General features: G+C 36.2%; 1 protein-coding gene across 6 annotated transcripts in view; it reads right to left on the bottom strand.

The window, feature by feature from the left end:
* Window positions 1–1,702: 1,702 nt before the first annotated feature.
* Window positions 1,703–21,153, bottom strand: part of PLEKHH2 (pleckstrin homology, MyTH4 and FERM domain containing H2) — a 56,241-nt gene continuing 36,790 nt past the window's right edge. For 3 of the 6 annotated variants that reach the window (XM_075412886.1, XM_075412884.1, XM_075412881.1), the window contains 15 exons: window positions 19,356–19,535; window positions 18,443–18,551; window positions 18,227–18,339; window positions 16,351–16,530; window positions 15,999–16,022; window positions 14,426–14,523; window positions 13,775–13,952; window positions 11,785–11,940; window positions 10,295–10,392; window positions 9,743–9,884; window positions 8,808–8,953; window positions 7,111–7,240; window positions 6,124–6,210; window positions 4,291–4,428; window positions 1,703–3,216 (listed from right to left, as the gene is read on the bottom strand). In XM_075412886.1, coding sequence (XP_075269001.1) covers window positions 3,034–3,216; window positions 4,291–4,428; window positions 6,124–6,210; window positions 7,111–7,240; window positions 8,808–8,953; window positions 9,743–9,884; window positions 10,295–10,392; window positions 11,785–11,940; window positions 13,775–13,952; window positions 14,426–14,523; window positions 15,999–16,022; window positions 16,351–16,530; window positions 18,227–18,339; window positions 18,443–18,551; window positions 19,356–19,535 — 1,962 coding nt within the window. In that variant the 3' untranslated portion in view covers window positions 1,703–3,033. The remainder of the gene's footprint in view (window positions 3,217–4,290; window positions 4,429–6,123; window positions 6,211–7,110; window positions 7,241–8,807; window positions 8,954–9,742; window positions 9,885–10,294; window positions 10,393–11,784; window positions 11,941–13,774; window positions 13,953–14,425; window positions 14,524–15,998; window positions 16,023–16,350; window positions 16,531–18,226; window positions 18,340–18,442; window positions 18,552–19,355; window positions 19,536–21,153) is intronic. The other 3 variants (XM_075412885.1, XM_075412883.1, XM_075412882.1) reach the window with 2 other exon arrangements.

The raw sequence follows: 21,153 nt of genomic DNA on the forward strand, positions 1-21,153 counted from the left end.
GTTTCACCTTACTCAGTTTCCTTTCCCCTAAGAAACTATAAAAAAAATACTTTCTTCTTCCCATTTCATTATTACTGAGTCACTAATCACCTAAGTTACAATTAACTCAAACTAATGGATTGCACTGAGCTGTATGGACTATTAAAGCTCTACCTAAAGCTTTAAGTAGTGCATTCCTTCATGCCAGGATTAATTTTTTCCTTCAGGACCTAACCTATAAAAACTGTGTTAGTCTTATGAGGAACTCCAACACCAAATATCTACCAGCCTTGTTTTATAGGGAATACATGCCTCTATTTAAAACTTAAATATAAATCAAAGTTAAATCTAAAAAACCAGAAAAACACTAATTTTCTGGATTGTATGAACTCAAAGCTTTATCATTTGCCTGCTATACTACAGGAGTAAATAGGTCTTGTGTGTTTTAGAAGTGAGCATTTTGCTCACTAATACTGCTGCACAAAAACTGACAAAGTGAAGTAATATATTAATTTACATTTCATTCCAAATATTATTGTCATATCAATGTGATTGTTTATGCAGAGAGTTACCAGTCATCTTTCAGTCACTCTCAAGCTCAGATTCATTGACCATTTATATGATTGTTGTTACTGACCGCTAGCTCAAAGCAAGCACAACAGATGTTCTGAAGGTCGGGATAGAAGGTGAAGTCTCCTTGCATGTGCTAACACATTAATCTCATCCTGAGAATATTTTTATAACCTAGGTTCTGCAAGCCTTGAGCATGGGAGCTTCTGCAGCACCAGTCCTAGAGGTCGCTGCTTGTTTGACAGATCCCACCACATCATCGTTGCTGAAGATTAGAAGGTGAGAAAGGTCTGGTTCCTACCTGGCCGTTAGTCATGGATTAGATAGCACAGCATGAGTTGTTTTGGAGGATGGCTCAAGGTTGGGACTGGCATGTGGATCACTCATAAGGCTCGGGCTGGATGGGGAAGGCAGAACATATTATCTGCCTGGACTCTTGAATCAGCTTTGATGTCAGCTTTGATTGCAAAGGGATGTTAATTTATAGCCCAATTACACCACACTGTCTGCATCACTTCATGTGGGGATGCTGCACAAAAAGATGCTGCAGTTTGTCCCAGGGCCTCTTGTAGTTTCCAATTTGCTTTCCTTGATGATGGCAGGAGACTGGCCTGTAAACCCCCTGCTGCTGACCCTGCCTCGTTGAAAGAGAAGGCTGTAGCACCACAACCACCAGCAAAGGGTAAAAGTTACCAGGCAGCTCTTCCCGCATTGCAAATGTGAAAGCATCTAGATACAGCGTGCTTGTTATTTGCATGTCATTTTCCGGACAAAGCACTGGCCCATAGTACCATTCATAAAATGGTGCTTGAGTCCTGCAGACTGAAGTAGCTGTGACTACTGACTTTGAGAGCTTTCAGAAGAAACGTATTTATCAAGTCAGCTTGCCAATTTCTCTTTCTACTTTTTAAGAGCATGTTATTTTCACAACCTGTATTTCCCTTCTAATCTATTTTAATTCTTCAGGAGGATACTCCCTACCCTTTCATCAAACAGCTGAAAATTCCTTTTCTCTCAATAGGAGTATGCATATATCTGAAATGTTTAAATGTCATAAAACGAAGGAGATTTTCAGCCTTCAAATATTAAAATTAATCATTATGAAATTACTTCAGTTTTAAGTAATTAAAAAAAAAACAAACGATGAGTGCTAGCAGCAAGGGTTTAATGATCCATGATAATCAGCATAAGCAGAAGTGGAAATTTGGAAATTGTGAAATGTATACACAACAGTGATTTATGTCTGACTACCTTCTCTATTGTTGGACCTAAATTATCTGTTAGAGTATGCTGCTGATCCATTTCAGAGCCCGCAGAAGTGGTTTCATTGCACAGAAATGAAAATGTGAGGATTGAAAGAAAAAATGGGTGTAATTTCTGCATACTTGACCCTACGTAGCACTGAGGCTTGCAGCTGAAAAAGGCAACTGGAGAGTACTCTTAAGTCCAGTCGTGTAGATGGAGCATTATGTCTTCAGTGTGCAACAACATTATATTAGCATTATAATATGAATTGTAGATACAAATGAAGAACAAGAAGTACAACTTTTACAAAATATTATTCTGAATCAATGTATATACATTATACACATTATACATGGATTTTACGTCACCTGTTTCCAAGTTTACTCACAACAGTTCAAGCAATGGCCTTCTGTGTTATTCTTGTGTTCTGAATTGTGAGTCATTCTTGCATCTGCATTATATTATTATTCTGTATTAAGGAAGAAAATAGGTATGGGATCTGTTTAACAAAACTACACTAAATACAGTGCCTGTCCAATTTAGATTTTTCCAAAACACTGGGGCAGAGAGGGATTATTTAGAAATTTACCAGACCAAGGCTGAAGATTTGCCAAGTAAAATAGCTGTATAACAAAGGCTAGAGTGTATCATGAGAATACTCTTTAAACTTATAATAGTTACATGATGTGCTTATGGTTTTTTTTTAAAGGAGAAACAATTATACAAATCAAACAATTCTTTCTTTTTAGTCACATGGTGCTTGTATTGCAAATAAGGAGGGGTGCTGGAGGTGGAAAATATTCTGTGTTTGACTTTTCTTTTTAAACAAAAATGCCTTTTCAAAATGAAGGTTATACAACTTGTATATCTTTGGTAGAGGTGAAGACTTAGAGTTGAAGACAGTTTGGTCCCTGAGTAAGTATCTGGAAAACCAGTAAAATCTATACAATTTTTCCCAAGGCCACCTTTCCCCATCACTATCACCAGACACATTTATTTTTGAGCTATAGGCACAAGCCACCCCCAGGAAAGCTTTAAATTGGCTCATCATCATTCCAGTTCAGGCCAGGGCTTTAATTAAAGGGCTCCTCTTGTAATATACCATTGAAATGAATGTAAACTTGTACACCTTCCTTTTGGTTATGGATCTGCTTATGCTGTATGTCTTGTATATCAAAAAGTTTTCAAACACTGTAGAAACCCTGTAACAAAGATGCATTACCATGATACATAATTCTTTCATAACAAAGTGGGACATTTAGTTGGTCTGTTGTTTGCAAGAAGTGGCTGGCTCCCCATTTCCTTGAGTTTCTGTCCACTTTGAGGTGTTAGTAATGCTGGAGCAGAGAGGTGATGAGCAGCTCCTTTCAGCTGATGAAAGTTGTTAATATAGCTGGCAATCAGTAGAGTGATCTCAAGAATCTATAACAGGAACACACAAAACTCTTTGAAAAATACAGTGATGTGTTTTGACTGCTGAAAAAATAGCTAACTTTTTAGCAAGTGACAGTCACCATCAACTGGAAAAGTACTTTATCAAACAAATTAATGATGGGGAGAGAGAAGATGCCTAATAGAGCTTTTTTCTATTGCTCCTTGCCAGTAATGTTATGTTATTCCCATCAGTACACTGGATACTTTGTCTTCCACAGCCTTAAATGATTCAAACAGATGGCTTCCTTCACTTAGCAATTTTCAAGTCCAAAAGATGACTTTCTTAGAAAAAGCTTCCATGACGTGTTCCCTCAATTTTACTAGAAAATATCTAGTGCTTAGAGAACTAAAGACTCAGGGTAGATAAAAGGAATAAAGACTTCTGTGAGATTTTTACCATATTACCATTAGCTTGCCTGTAAGGGCACAATCCAAGGGAAACTTGAACTGATGCATTTTACTATGCGTACTTGTATGAAGAGTCATGTTTGTACCCAAAATTATATGTGGAATTTTGTATTCTGTTTCATAAATTGTTCTGACTATCAGCAAAAGACTTTGAAATCTTTGCTTTTTAAAAAAATATAGTCAATCTTACCAGTGAAGGAAAGAGTCTAAAGTACGAACAGTTTCTTTACCAAAGGCAAAAATATCCTAGCATTTTAAGAAGTGACTGATCTTTCAGATCTTGTGTTCTAGAATTCCACTGTAGAACACAAATGTACCTTCTTAAAAATAATGTCTGGTGCTGATCAAGCAAACAGACTAGTTTTTAGGCACTGAATGTACTTCCTGTCCTTAATAGCCTTCTTTGTCCATCTATGAAAAATTTGAAATCTTATAGACAGGGACATGAAAAGAAAAGGAATACATCAGTATTGTCACTGTTAGCTCTTACATTATTAATTGTTTCACTCTCTAAAACCATCTGGAAAAAGTCAGTAATCTGAGAATGCTAAGAATAAAGAAGGTGTTTCATCTTTCACATCTGTTAAGGATTACCCGCTAGAAAAAGTAGAAAAGTAGCAGATGGTGGGAAACTGTTTCAGGTAATATACCAACCTTTGGTTTTGTCATGGCAAAAAGGTGTTTTTCAGTTGTTTTGTCCTTTGTCTGAGCATTGTTAACAACCAACATAAAATCATCTTGATAGCCTCCGAAAGTCATCAGACACTTATATGTATATGTAACTGTTAATCGCTTAAAAAAGAAAACCAAAAAAACAAAATGCAAAGCTATAAGCAGGACAATGCAGGAAAAAACAGATCATGATAAATACTTCCTTTAAAAATATAAACACACACGTATTTTTCAAAATGTTGTTGTTACTCCCTTAGGAATCTTGAAATTAATTGTAGATTTTGGGATAGCTTCATTCAGATCTTTACTGTGAGGAATTTCCATTGCACATGATAACTCTTGTAAGTTTGACCTCTGTTTCTATTCCAGATTAATTAGATTAAAGATCTTATAAGCAGGTTTCAACTCAAGTGTGTAATTCAATTTACATAAGTCTTGACTGACTTTGAGAGAAGTTAATCTTAGGAATTCCATTTGAAATTGAAGCAGTGTCTAAATAAATTAAATGGCAGAGTATGAGACATCTAAAGGAATTTAACTCCAGGACTTATTTTTGTGCAGTGATGTAGTTTACACACACACAAATGAAATTAAATTCTGTTCTCCTTTTTTCACATCTTTGATGAAACATAAATGCTCTGCTTTCCATGCCTCGACTCTTACTGTTCAATGTTCAACACCACACTAGTGGCCTTTGAGTCTATGATTAGCATTTCATTTATCATTACGACTCATATCAACGTGCTGTAGATGTCCACATTTAAATTCACTGGGAGACAGTATCTGTACAATAACTGACTTAAGGTTCTTCGGTTACTAAAGCTCTTTTCGCCCTTATTTTGAAATAATGTTTTCTCTAACTACCCCTTGCAACAGCATTTCCGATACCCTTGATCCTTCCTACAGAAAATCACAATATTCCCTGAAAACTGAGCACTTCTTGCGTGGCAAGTAAGGCCTGCCGATATTGTAAACTGGCAGTGCTCTGCAGAAATGCCACCGCTAGCTCTGAGTAGATGGTGTTTATAGAGCTTTCTGCAGTCTGATGCAAGCTCCTTGCTTGCATCAGAGCTGCTGTTTGCTCTCCTCTTGTTCTTTGTTTTATTATTTAACTGCAAAGAAATGTAATGAAAAGGCCCATATCAGTACAATTATAAAGTTGAGATTTTAATTTTCTGATATTCAATATTAGCACTTGCTAATAGCGCCATGCCATTCTGTTTCTTTGCAGGATATAAATTAAAGCAGGGATCTTCTCAGGCACTGCTTTTTACACTGATTACCACGAGTCATTTTCTGTGAAAACTTTTATTGCAAATCAAAGAAAAATCAGAGCCTAAAATGACATAATTAAATAACACTGGGTTATGTTACCTACTATTAAACAAAAATAATACAATGAAAATAACAATCTTTTAAAGTAACTACTCTTTGCAGAGTGTATGTATTATGAATAATAATGGAAAATGAAGTCTCCACGAAAAGAAAATTAATGTTATTGTAAGAACTGTAACTATGGATCTCCTGACATCTGAATGATTAAAACATTAACATTTCATTAAAAGATATAAAAACTGTATCTGATAAACAAAAATAAATTCTGTGCAAATAATTCATTACTTATTTCTATTATTAGTGCTACTATAATGATGATGACATTAAAGCATTTTGAAAGGAATGAATTTTTGCTTTAAGAGAAAGACTAGATAACTAAGCATCGAAGGCTAATGCCATTTTTTACGTAGTGGTGAATCTCTCCATATACTCAATATTAAAATCTACTTTGACCATAATTAAAAAAGAAATTCCACTTACCATTGAGCTGTAATCTAGGATGCTTATGCCGTCTTCATGTACAGCAAACCATATGAAGGACTTCTCAACTGAGGACATTGCCAGAGGCTACAAAGAGAAATGTTCTTTAGTTACTACTTCAAAATGAGGCATTATGTAAATAATCATTAACTATCAGCTATTACAGAGCTCTCTCCATCCACAGATCTTACTGAGATTTACACTGGGAGGGAACTGATGTAAAGGAATCGAAGTAGCTGCCCAAGGCCTTGTAGGCGGCCAGTGGTGGAACTATGAACTCAACCTAATACTCTCGAAGCCTCCCCCAGCAGTTAGTCCAATAAAACATGTAGTCTCATTAATAAACTAAAAAAAAGTCAGGTGTTTTAAAGTTTGCTCACTAGCACACATGTCTACATATGCAAAGAGCAGACTGCTGATAAGCAATTATGTATATATATATACACACTATGATTATGTAATAAAATATAAGGGGTGAGGTGACAGTTCTGTTTGACACAGCTGTTATTTGAATCCAGAGAACTGAGATACTAGTGGTTTAAGAAAATTGAGAGAGGGCAGCACAGAAGGGAGCGCTCTAAATACCATTGACAACATTTAGTGTTTCTTCAAGGTTCAGCTTCCATAGCCAGGTACTTATACCTTTTCAATAATCTAATAGTTATCAGGTTAAAAAAAGTCTGAAACAAAAAGGCTACCTCGAACTAAGATATATGAAAATGAAAAGATGCCACCTAGATTACTAATGTAAAACAGGCAATAAGTTTATTGGAAAGTTACTATTATGGTGTACTTAGTACTGTGACTGTTACATTTCACCAGTATATGTCTTAAACCAATCAGTAATTTGACAAGAGATTCAATCAGCACATGTATAACACACTCATTTTCAACAAAACGGTATTACTATTTGTAAATTATATTTATATATAATTTAAATTTATATTAAAAAAACACCCACCACTCAAACTCAGTAAAGTTTCTTACTTTTGCCGCAAACAATTTAGCACCAAAGAAAGACCATTTTCTGGCTACAGTGAGATAAATGCGCACACAGTCTGCAGCACTGTGCCCCCGGAGAGCCATCCATCTTGTAGACAATCGCTGACAAAGCTGTCTGTTGAAATGAAATATGTAATTTAGTTATTGAAAGGAATTTAAATGCTTACCCATAGTGAGTTTAATGAGAAAAAAAAATCCATTTGTTAAAATTATAATTTAATACAACAACTATCACTTATATAGTATTGAATAAATCCAAAACTTCATTTAATATTTTTATGCACAAGAAAATTACAAAGTATCTTCTAATTTCTGCAACATTATGATTAAATACTGATGTAGCAATTGCAGCATAAAGGGAAAAAGTCTAGTCCAGCTTTTAATGTGTCTCTACAGATGATCAATCTACCTTTATCAGTGCTCAACAGCTATGCCAGTTGTCATTCCAAAAATGCATCCATCTTAGCACGTGTCTTTACCTGTGGCTAGTAGCAGATGTGGAAGATACAGTTTAACACTACTCTTTTAGTGCATCTGGGTGTTGCTACCAAAACGGGTGCTTCTGATGCGTTCGCACTGGCTCTTTTCTTTTGTGGCCGCATGGTGAGTTGGTTCAATAAAATGATCCTATGGAAAACTAATCCTCAAAAAAAAAAGCAACCCCAGAATACCTTTCTAGCACACTGACTTGCAGGAATGGCTCACTGAGCAGCCACAAGATTAGCAGATGCAGCCCAAGAAAAGGGAGGGGGAACGTGTAGTAAAGGGAGCTCTTTCACTTGCAGTTTACTCTTACTGGAAGTTTATGGAGTCAGACTGCACACTTAGCAAGAGAATACAAGAAACAGGGCAGGTATACAGTGATTCTTTCCCTGCCACAGACTTCCAGCTCTGGCAATTGGTAGTTTAGGGACTACTTGGAACAGTTCAACAGACGTTTGACTTACTGTTTTTGAGTTAGTCTAATCTAGGACGTCTTACACTTTGTTCCTTGAAATTAATTGCATAACTTTCTATTTGTTGTGTGTATACTTTTTAATGTCCCTATTATCTACTCAGTATGCAATAATGTTACTATATGCAAATGGTAATAGCTCTAAAGTTTCTCACCCTTGTAGTGAAGAATGTGGAAAACATTTCTGTAATGTTTATTGGACTTCAAAATTGCTGTATCATTGACTTTGGATAATTTATTACCCTGTTCTGCTCTTCTTTATGTTAATAGGTGTTGACTGAAATGACTTGCAGATTATTCATTTTAAATTAAGTGATACCTTACTAGGAAGTCCACTAAGTTAACGTATTGCCAATTTGACTGGCTGCCAGAGATTTCACATTTGAATAGCAAACAGTGAGATCAGATCCTTGTGTTCTTTACATCCAGTAGACTGTCCACAGACTTAATTTACATTTGCTGAATAAGAAAAATAAGAATTTCAAAATCTCCGAGTTTTGTAACAAGTTGTAGTAACTTGTATAGCTTTTGCTGGAATGCGTGCTTAATGATGGTCCTCTGCTTAGATTAGAAATACATAGAGGAAATGGGCTCTTCAGTTTAGTACAAAAATGAGTTTCAAACGCAGGTCTAGGCAAATATGGCAAGTTGTACCTAATGACGATTTAAAACCCCCTCATTTCACTCCTAGATTTTTAGAGAGTGTGAATTGCAAAATGCATCTCACCTTAATTGTTCCTCTGAACAGCCGTGCCTGTATCTCTTAGGGTAGAATCTCTCCAAAACTTGTTTTAATGTTTGATTGGACTTGGACTGGGAAGTGACTTGCCCTGCTGGAGTTGAGAAAGGCCGTTCGAAATCTCCAATCTCTACCTAAGGGAAAGACCATGAAGAAGAATATTTATTGTTACTGTAGAGTAATTTTCTAGATGGGTATTATGAGCTATCTTTTCCTCTGTCTTACCAAGTATAAAATGAAAAACAGTTTGTCAATTAATGTGTATTTTCTACTGATATAAAAGTCTTGCAAGTAATTTTATTTTTCTTATGTTATATTTACCGTGGAAAAAAGAGAAATATCAAGTTTAAATTGTACAAATATAACATGTACTAGTTCTGCTCTGAGATTGCTAGATCTCCAGCTGACATAAACCAGTTGAGATTTATTGAGTAACAGCATCAAGTAACTTCCTCAGTAACCTTCCTTTGAGCCTTTTAATTTTTAAAAAATAAAACAGATCTTATCAGGACAATGTCTAGTAAAGGAGTCTTAGGTTTCTTATCAAGACAATATCTAGTAAAGGAGTCTTAGGTTTTCATTAAACAGCTGTTACTGTGGTGTATTAACTTGCAGAAATCATGTAAGGAATATTGAATGAAGAAATGGTACATGATTACATGTTATTTAATCAAAGAGTGCCTGACTGTAGGAGGTAAAGCATGTTTTATCCATACTGGTGCCAGCTGCAGCATATGCTGTAAAGCATTTCAACTGAAGTACAGAGTTAGCCTTACACAAAGATTCCAGCCCAGTCTATTGCCTGCACTATCACATGTAAAAGGTGGAGGTCACTTGACTGTCAAGAAATCCTGGACCAGTTTCTTTATTTAAGTTTTTCATCTGTAAAACTGCTGTGTGAGTCATTAATGCACAAGGATTACCTGAGCTAAAAGAGCTGTCAATTCCATCGCTAGTTCTTTGTTTACGGGGAAGAGTCCATTGACTATTTGATCATTTGTCTGATATACTAGCAGCAGCTTCTCTCTGTCTGTCTCCCCGTGGACCTGAACCGAAAAATAAAGCCTACAGAGAAGACAGAAAGTTATTAAATAAAGAAGATAGGGAAACGCATTAGCCCTGAGGATTAGCAGTATCTGCTCCCAATGTGACATGTTTACATCAGCATCAAAACACGTCAGCAGAGCAACACTTGAACCAGGGGTAAATATTTAATTTCAGTCTTCTAAGTTCAGTGCTGCCTGTTTTTGAAATTTTTTAAAAATTTTTATTTTGGCAGCCCTGCTCACCTCTTAAGAACTAGAAAACATTAACTACAGGTTTTGTTAAAAACATTCTCCAGTTACACCCATTTACTATTTTTATTGCAAGCTTTGAGTCAGCCAGTATTTTTCGGCTGAAGAAACTCTGCAGAGTTTTTTAAATTAAAAACAAATCTTGGGACAAGGCAGAGATGTTATGCTTGATATACAAACCTATTTTTGTAAGTAAGGCGGACAGTCCTTGTGCCTTCGCATTTCCCAGGGTGTTGTTCTTTGGAGGCTTGCTCCCATTTTGAAATAATGTCACAGATCTACAAGGAAAGCAATACAAAACTAACTTTGCCACGTATTCCTCTTTGAAAACACCTTTGCAAGGAAATTATCTACATATTTTGATAACTTTTACCTATTACATATCAGAAACATACATAGCTTGCATCTTTAAACTTACTGAAAGATAATTTTACTTGCATTTCATAGTTGGAGCATTTAATAATTAACATTTTTGTTGTTTGTTCATCCTGCAATACACACATTACCTTTGGAAATCAGCCATAACACGCTTCTATAGAAAGGCCAGGTTCTTGATTTAGCAGCAGCCAATGAATGTGTAATTAGACCAAGCAATTATATAAATTAATCAAATGCCTTTGATCTCTGCCTTCTCCTTCTGCTGCATGCTGGAGCTTTTCAGGTCCTTTCTAGTAACTGGTATAAAGTTTGTGTCAAGTTTGTTATAACGTGCAGTAAGAGGGGTGTAGGCGTGTGGAAGGGGAAGAGGTGGAACGGAGGTTCAGGGAGCGCTGCTGGGCTTCATGTCACTGTTCAAAACGAGCCCTCCTGGAAGCAGTAATGTGACCAGCCTCTGAAGCTGCATTTACCAAGAAAATAAGCACGTATTTTTATACATTTTGCTTTCCATATGGTACTTATTGTAGCAGGGGAAGAGAGCTGATCATGATGACTCTGCTTTTGTTTGTCACTAAGGCCTGGCTGTATCGCACCTTGTAACTCAAAGTGCAGCTGTGAACATTGACCAAAGGGTGCAGAAGAACTACTTGACAAAAGCACAGAAAAGTCATTATTCACTAGTTGCTAAAAAAGCTTGAAAAATATCTAAAATTTTATTAAAGCATAGATGTATTGCATTTCGCCAGTCTTTACTGTAAAGAATTTAACTCTAGCAATAGAGGGAACTAAAATTCAGAATTTAGAAAAATGATACGCCAAACATATTGGCAGTTTCCTGAATTGAACCCTAATTATTCTGTCCTTAGACAAGGAACCCTTTCTTTTTTTTTTCTTCCCCAGTATGAATGACGTTTTGGACCTCAAATGATCATCTTTTGGAGCTATACAAGAAATGTTATCTGAAATCTCTAAATGTATGTTGGACTCTAATTGCTTTTTAGTTTTAAAGAACTGTGATTAGTAACAGCTTTTTCTTTTTTAACCCAGCTGTTACTTCACTGAATAATACAAGTCACATAGACAAAGCTTTCAAATATAGTTCACTGAATTAATTTCAGCAATTGAAAAAGTGATGTTTTTTTAAAAATCTTTCCTACATTATGAAGAAATAAAACCCTAAAAACAGCTTTCAACCTGAAAAATGTTTTCCTTTAGGTTGTTTGAAGAGAGCTCTGTAAAATGAAAATATTTTGTTGTTTTATATGCAGAGCTCATTAAAGGCTTTTGTTTACCTTGATGTTTCCTTGAAGACAGTGCTCTATATCCTTGCCAGAGGGATCATCAGAAAACAGTGCAAATCCTGACTGAGCTGGTTTCCTCATTCCTGTATCCTGGTTCAGGGTGTTCAGAAATTCCTCCACTGTGGTAGAGGCATCAAACCCAACAACCTAAAAAATCAGCCAAAATAGATTATTAAATGTATTCAAAAAACCCAGCCCCTCGCCCTCCCCCCCAAAATCGAAGATATTGAAGGATAATACCTCTAGAATAACAGTGGCAATATAAGACCCATTCCATCCCCTGTGAATAACTTACTGTCATTGGAAATAAAAAAGTTCTATAAAGGGTTTGGAAAAGAATAAAGATCTCATTGGAAGTCAATTTAGTGGAGATTTTCCTCCATTCAAAAATTGACGAACTTCCCAGCAGATTATACCTTACTGCATTTTGTTTATGCAAGCGAAGGCACTATCAAAAAGCTTCCAAATGTAATATTTTTTGTTTTCTTTTCTTTGCTTATGTTAGTTTCTCTGCACTTGCTACACTTAAATTTCTGTTAGAGAATATATATAACAGAAAGCAGTCTAGTATCTGAGTTTTATGTGACAAATACCACTTGAAAAATGAAGAAAACTACAATTTCCTACATTTTTCAATATGGTGGTGAAACAAATGAGATCAATTAATCATTTTTCATCATGTGCAACTACAGAGGGATATTTACTGGCGGATCTACATTGGCAGATCCCACATATTTTACAAATGTTGCTCTGTCAGTACTACATAGGTCAGTAATATAGACAGTCTTTGAAGTTTTATTTTCCCAAATCTGAATTTCTGTCTGGTTTTAATTGTATTAAAGCATTTTAACCAGAGGTGGCAAATGGCTTTTATATAGATACTAGTTGCTGATGTTCATTTATATCTACTTTGAGGATGTTTCCTGTATTTGATATGTTGAAGGCGGCCCCTTACCTCTTTTTTTGTAAAGAAATATCTTGAAAAAGTATCTTGGACTTCTATTTTGGGCTTCTCAGTGGTTGGAATTAAAAAAAAAATCTGTTGAATCTAGCTTTAGAGATGAATACAAGAGTTTTCAATACCACTCTAATTGGCTATTCACTGATCCCACTGAAGTAATTTATTTATTTAATTACAATGTTCATAACCCTTAACTATACATTTTTGAGCAATAAATAACTAATGAGCAGTTATTCCTTTTCTTCTTCAAACTTCAATTTTGAAACCTTTTAGAATGATTTTAATACTTTTTTTTTTTCTGTTTTACTGGGCAAGCAGTAAGCAATTAAGAAACTCAGAGGGGAAAAAAAGCAGAGATAGTTTGTGACATGAAATCAAAAGTTTATTCGATATAGTTTTGATTTCATATAAAAACTTGCTTTCTGTCTAGGAATACTGTGAATTGTTAAAAAACTCTTTTCAGCCAGCTCTCACGGTTAGAAACGCAAACCAGGATGTGAAGCAGTACGCATGGAAGCCCATGGAAAGTTTCCTACAGGCTTTGACTGATGAATTCCCGAAAAAGTTAAGAATGAAGCTGTGTTTGTTCTGTAGCAAATATGGTTATCCTTCATGACTGATAATGGGAGTTTCAGCTGTGCTTCCAGGCCTTCACGGAGATATTTAACTTTCAAGATGTCTGATGAAAGGAAGTGGAATTTAATACCTTTCCCTGTTCTTCAGTCTAATTCTTTCATCTGGTGGTCAGGTTAAATAAGGAAGAGAACTTTAGTATTTCTCACTCTTAAGATGTTCTAATATTTTTTTTCTTTCTTTTAAAGACTTTTCCCCAAAACTTTACGCTTCGTTGATCAAATCTGACTCAATTACCTAGTGCCTGCCACTGCTAGCGCTGGCACAGGGTGAAACTTGAACCATGTTTACCTTAACACTTACAATTCTGTTTCTCACATGCTACTTCACGTATATGCTAATAGCAAGGGGTTGGGAGGTTAGATTTCGTGGTCTACCTGACATTACCTGATATATGCCGTTCATGAAATGAACTGGAATACTGAAGGGCAGTGAATGGTGGTAGGGGTTTCTTAGAAGAGTGGAAAGGATTTCCATTCTGGAAGGTCTGGCTTCTCGGTCTCCATTCTGCTGGGTACGCTCTACACATCGCTGACAATATATTGCATATTTCCCAAATTCAGTCCTGTGACAGAAAGAGAAATAAGGTAATTCTTGGGGACTGACTGAAAGGATATAAACTGAGTAAATCTCTCTGGGGGTACCAAATGGGAGAAACACTCAGATTTCACTCTGTGAGATTTGCAACACAATTTTCCATGTGAAATTATAACAAGAATTAATCCACTGAGACCAACAGAATTGTGCCAAAGATGAACACGGCACAGAGTGTTTTGTGTAACTGCCACATTTTGGTTTTCATGGTTCTGCAACATACAGTCAGAGTTCCACTGCAGAGTATTTTTCAAAACAAAGGATAGCTTTCCTAAGTGATGCATAGAAGTAACATATACTACACTTCAGTAGCACTGGAGCACAATTCTGCTTGAATTTATTTTAAAATGTATGTGAAAAGACCTGAAATATTAAATGAAAGATTGAAAATAAGGTACTTCAGAAAGACTAGTCGACTCGCTGGGTAATAATATTCAGGCACACCTGGAATCTGCGTTCTTCTTTAAATGAAGTTTAAGAAGCCAAAGGAATGGGTGCTGGGGAAGAAAGAGTCCAACGCAGAGAGCCAAGAGCTGCAAGCCCTGGACAAAAGGAAGACATTCACTGTTTTAAACATCTTACAAAGTAAAACTTCCTGCTGTGGCTGCTGGCCAGCAGAGCAGCTTGCTGTGCCAAGTCAGGTAACAGACAACTGTAAATAGGAATAAAAAACCCCAAAACACAGAGGAAAGGCTGGGTAAATAAGTACGTCACCTCACTGGGAGGCCAGCTCTCTTTCTATTTACTTGTGTACAGCAAGTTTCTTTCAGGGCTGGAAATGGGAAAGCAGATCAGTTTGTATAAAAAGCAGTTAATACACAGGAAATAAACACTAAGGCTGCAAGGCCAAGCAATAAGAAATGAGGAGAAGTCTGTGCAATTTTAATTCAGCTCTCCTGTTACATATATTACGAAGCAACCCGTAAGACATTTTCCTCCTACCAAGTAGATAGTAACTATTGAAAAAACAATTATTCAATATTTTCATATATTTTCATTGCTCGATATGTATCCATAAGCTTCATTTCATATGGACTTCTCTCATGTACTCTGTACATAAATGTACTAACATTGCAACTACTTTTCTCACAATTGTATCAATGCATCATACTGAAATTTAGAAAATGAGGTTTCTTTGTCTTGGTTTATCTGACTTCCCTGGTATTAAATAGAAATTTGACAGCACAGGCACAGATATTCCCTTTCATGAAATAACTGTACTTTGATGGAGGATAGCATTGTCTCTGTTTCACGAAGACACTGCAGTAGAAGCAAGAGTGGGAGACTACACCATGAATTTAGGATTTAAAAAAAACAATGTGAAGCTGCAAACATTTTACTGAATATATTAACTCTTAAAAATCATGCCAGTGGATTATGATGGCAACAATTTATTTATCTGTATCACAGGGAAGGCCTTGCCAGTGGTAAGAAAAGCACACAAGGATTATGGTTAGTTTAAATTCCATCAGCCATATGGAACTTCAGGGTGTGCTAATTGACATGAACATGCAATGTCTGTTATAAAAACTTTGTGTATGTTTTAGTGATGCACACACGCTGGCCATATCCCAGATATGGCCTGTTTCTAGATAATGGATACGTCTGCTGGCCATGTTCTACTTTCTGTGGCAAGAGAAAAGCCTGTCTATTACAAAAGCCTTAATACGGCAATTTTCTTTCTCATTTTCTGGTCCATCTCCTAGTTCTGTAGGTATTGCTCCATCATAAGCACTATTGTTCCAGTTCTGTTCATTCTATGCAAACTGAAAGTACTGGCTTTTCTTTCAATTTCCGTTAATTAATTGTTATGTATTTGGCATCAGTGAATAGCTGGCAGTGGACAAAGTGAAGAATTTTACACATGTATTTATAATCTAGCATGCAGGGTGCATGCAGAACAGCATGACATGCAAGAGGTGACATCTATCAGAAACACTGAGCGTTTCACAACATGGCACTACAGCATTTCTTCACACTCATGCTACAGAGACATCTGCCATGTTGTTTAGCTCACCAAGCTTCCTGATGGAGCCCATCTCTTAGGAAAGATGCAGTAAAAGAGAATTAGATTTCACACATGATGTCTTACTCCACACTTAACTTGAAGATAGCTCATTGTACGTCCAGCCTTTAGAAACAGCACAGGCACAGATACACTCTGTCACCAGGTACACATACTTTGATGGAGGATAGCATCAGCTTCATTTCAGGAAGACACAGCAGTAGTAAGATGCTTGTTCAGGTTTTTATCTGATTTAACTAAGCAGATGCTACAGAAGAGCAGAGCCCCTTTACCATTCTAAACACTCTGTGTAGTTCCTTCACTCCTGTTGAAATAGACACCATTAAAACAAATGCAGGGTTACCTGTATTGGTCCTGCCTGGTTTTGTGGATGTCGACGTCTAGTCTGTTTAATAAGCTGACAACAGATCTCATTTTGAAGTTCAGGATGTGTGAGGCAGATCTGCAAAGCACTTTGGGCCAAAGATACATGGTAATCAATGGCAGGAGAGTCAACTGCAGCATTTATAAACAACTGGCAGGTCTAGATATAAAATAATAAGCAAGTGAGTTTACGTACAAAAAGCTCCAACAAATCTTCTAGACATTCTGTACAACAAAAGTGTGCTACAATTGAAGTCACAATTAGTCTGTTTACCAGTAGATTAAGGAAATCTTACTGGTTTCATATCTGAAAATATGTGGATGCCCAGGACTAATTTTTATCAGCAGTGGAATAACTGAAACATGACTTGATCTGTTTCTAAATCTGTTCCCTACCTGACTTTTAAACTGATATATACAAAGTTTCAGTAAAGGTCATACAAGTCATAACTTATTTATTTTAGTCAAGCATCTGTGATTTGATTTTGGTCTGAAATATATTTCAGGAAGTGATTGCCAAATAGATGTAAATTGATTTTTATTAGAGAAGTACATTCCCTTTTAAATTTTCATGCTGCATATTTCAGAAAATGAGGTGGATGTACTTTAAAGTGCTTCAGACATTTCAGAGAAACAAGCTGGGAAGTTTGCCTACAAGTGGCTGTGACTGAACATCTGGTGCTTGTCTTGAATTCCTTTCTAGATCCGAAACATTACATCAAAATTCTCCAGAAGCTGATGCTTCAAGGAATTGCGTCTTTAGAGTTGCATAAGTTCTGTGGAGAAAGCTCACTTATCCAAGCTCCCTTCTTTCCAACCTGTAATTTATTTCACAACATACAGAAAAAGGAACAGCAAGATTTTATTTTGTCTCTAAAATAGACTTTATAGCCTGGCTATTAGTTAATGTTCAGGAGTAGTTTTACCTGGGTGAGAACAGTAGAAAGGAGAAAGGTGGTTAATGGCATTGCAGCATACTCCCTCTCATAGATATCAACCACCTATCTGGCCTTTCACCGGGAAAGATGCAAGTCTTACTGGCATATAAAAATTGTCAAGAAACTAGCTGTGGCACAGCAGTTATGAACCATTACGTGTAATTATGTAAGTGTATTTTTAAAGGTGTATGAAAATCTTCTAAAGTGAATTCAAAAAACTGTTGTGAAATACTTTCAATACTTTTACTCTGTATTATTTTCTCTATTTATACTACTAGATTACTTAATCAGCCTTCTAAAAATAGCTACTTCATATGAAGAAAGGATTTTTTTTATTAAAAAGAGCAGTAGAACCTCTGCCTCCTATCTCAATTTCAAATAATCCATGACTTTCTTAAACTTTGCTTTGTTTTTCTTCTGATTTTTAAAATGTCTTCTAGCTGATTTAAATATATCTACAACAAAACTTTTGCCTACCATTTGTTCTTCCTGAAATTTAATTGAAAAAATAGTATTTCAGATACAGTTCTCTGAATACAGAGACCCATCCGTGCTGTTATGTTCCCTGAGGCTTATGAACTTCATGATCAAATTGTTATCATCCATGATGACCGTGGATTTTTCTACTAACTTGCACTTTATCAGTAAACTCAGTAGAAGGGCCAAAAGCTGAAGCCTAAACTGCTCCCTCGCAACTGCAAGTGATCTCTTTACATTGGAAGTGATAGTCTTTGGTGACATAATATGGGGACATTCTGCTACTGTCCATTAGTTACCTCTACTACAGACAAGAGTAAACTTCTCTTTTCTTTTTTCTTATCTGTTGAACACGTCTAGTAAAACAACTAATAGCCATTCTTTTGCTAAGAGCTAAAATAGTAAGTCAGTTAATAAAAAAGGCATCTGTTACGGTTTTACCTTAAATAATTTAATTGCTTCAGTTTGCAAGGCTTCTGATGGCAGTGTTGTAAGAGGGGAAGCAATTCCTTCTTTGCTGTGGCAAAGGGTAGGATGTCTCCAAATCTGAGAATCTAAATGGATAAAATATATAGGTTTTGCAATTAATTCAGTTTGTAAGTACATTCAGTAAATAAGTATTAGAAGATTAGTATGTTGAAACAAACCCAAACTTACTGGTATCACCTTCCACATTTAGCAATTTGCAAATAAGTTGTTCAAACTCAGATCCAACATTTCCACTGGTACTTCCAGCCGCAACTGTCAGATGATAAAGCCATGTGTCCTAGAGTAGAAAAACACAGCAGGTCACTCATTCCATGCTGGAAGGAGCTACTTCTTCAGGATTTTCCTCTCAACTTGAAACACTACCATGCACTCCTGTTGAAGCCCAAAGCAGTTTGCTTTTGTTTGAATATACCTGTATTCATGGTCTCTATGTTACAAATATTAAGCAAGGAAGACTGGACAGGTCTCTCTTCAGAAGTCTTTTACCCTCAGTAATCATGGCTAATTATCAGGGCATTCTTCCTTTCCTCTTCAGAAAGCTAAAGTAAGTGCCATTTTATCACTGCCAGATCCTTCTCACCTGGGGATAAGGCCAGAAAGCAAAACCAGGTCTACAGGATTACCTGAGAACAACGAAGGAATAATAATAAAAATGGTTTTAACCATACCTCTCATTTCTCCTTCACTTCAGTAGGGAAATCTTCCCTAGTATTAGTCTTATCAGTGAAAATGGGTAACAGTATTCCAAAACCTCTCAGGAAGGTCTGCGACAGGTCTGTCTACAAGTTAGTGTAACGTAAGCAAAATTCTCCAGTTATAACATATTTCATATTCTGCACCATCTCCTTATGTAGGCAAGCCTGCTTATTTTTGTCTATTTTAAAAAGGATTACCTACGATATCATTGCTTTGCAGACAAACTCTGATTGATGTTAATGAAGCAGGACCTTCTCCTTGCTTATTAGATCAAACTACAAGCCAGATGACTTGTAGGTCCTCCTCCTCCTTAAGAAGTACTCATATCACAGCACCATACTCATAGATGTGTTACTGAAACTCAATAAAGAAGTCCTTTAATTACCTTCTCGTGTTTGGATCCTATAAGAAGATAAGTGGGTCCTTGATCTTTGGGGTGGATAACAACAGTGTAATGTGTTGATAATAAACTGCGACCACTAGCCTCATAATCTTCATCAGAATCACATGATCTATCAACTTCTTCAACCTTCGCCTCAAAAAGCTTGATTTGACCAAGAGGAAACTAAAAATAAATATCAGAAGTGGTGAGAGAGCAAATATTTTCTTCAGTGCACACTAATTTTGTATTTCCTATTATACAAATAGAAAGAAAAACATGAACTACTATGAATGCCCACTTATATTTATTCATTTTCAGTCCTGCCAAGGAATATCAGATAAGGCACCTGTTGCAGACAGCAGAAGTAGAATGCTATGTCCCAAAGTCTGAAAGTGAGATTTTAAAAAATTAATTTCCGATCTGCTTCTGTATCTAGTTAACACAATAAATGTCTGTTAGGGTGAGAGAAGTAATTCTTCAGAGTTTCCAGACCTGGTTCCAGGCAAGAAATCCCTGGGCCAAGCCTGGAACTTGAATTATAATAATGTTATTTCAGAGAACAGCAGTGCAGTGTTGATGTATCTATTTTGTCCGTCCTATAAATTCAAAAATTAAAATTTTTTGTGTGGTAGACCACTTCAGTTGTTTTCATTCTCCAGTCTGACAGATCACAGTACTTGAGTCTGAAGTTGTATATGTAGATATGATTATTTACCTGGAAATATTTTATATGAAAAGCATTCAAAAGGAAATTTTCACAGAAGTAATTATTTCATGGTCAGTATCAACACGAAGCCACAGCAAATGCAAATACAGCATGCCATCTTCAGAACTGGGTGGCAGGACTGACAGAGGATGACAGTCCTTACTGGCAATTTTATGCAAAGCTCCCTCCCTTCCCACAGCACCGCTCTTTCCTAGCCGTTCAGACATCAGCGTGTTCAAGAGTGTTATTTAATGGTGTAGTGAAGAAGCCTTGGCTACTGTTTCTGTTTGTGATGTCTCGCAATGCTTAATGATTCAGCAGAAAGACAGGGATGTTTTTTTCCGCTTGGTAAAAGGATAGCTGGGCACTACAGTAACAAGCATCTGATTTGTGCCACATTCATATGTAAGCTTGAAGTGAGTTGTCTTGAAATATCAACACCCGTGAAAAGCAAATGAGGCTTCTCAATGGTACTGTTTAAAAATTGATAATGTGATACTGGAGAGTAGCTGGCAAGTTTGACTTGATCTAGGGTGGGTTTCCTGAATAGTGATTTGATAAACTGAGCAGTTAATACAATCATTTTGAAGAAAACATCACATAGTGGTGGCTCTTTATTCTAGTGTTCTCACTAGTAAGGATTAAAGATTTATTTATATTGTATATTCTGTGGTGCTTCTGAAGCATTCAACTTTTTGAACAAGGTAAGATTCACAGAATCAAGAGATGCCATTTCACATACAAATAGTCAAGACTGATTTATTCACTAAGTTTAACTAAAACACAGTTGGCTGATTTTTTAATTTGAATTCCATTTTGAAAGGAGGCCATTTCAATGGACTCCATTACTGTATTAACCACTGCAGATTGTGTAATTTGTTTCCACACAGACATATTCAGCTACAGCAGACATGTTTTTAATTAGCAATTTGTTGAACATTAGAAATGAACTAGCTTTGGAAAACTTTTCTTACATATTCCGGTTACAAAAGTTAAATTCTTATGCTATTACAAGCTAGCAAATTAGTTTCAATTTTGCTTTACAAGGGCAGCAAAACTTGTTCCAAATATGAGGGAAATAGTCTTAAGAATCCA

The sequence above is a fragment of the Opisthocomus hoazin genome, chromosome 2, assembly GCF_030867145.1.
Source record: "Opisthocomus hoazin isolate bOpiHoa1 chromosome 2, bOpiHoa1.hap1, whole genome shotgun sequence".
NCBI lineage: Eukaryota > Metazoa > Chordata > Aves > Opisthocomiformes > Opisthocomidae > Opisthocomus > Opisthocomus hoazin.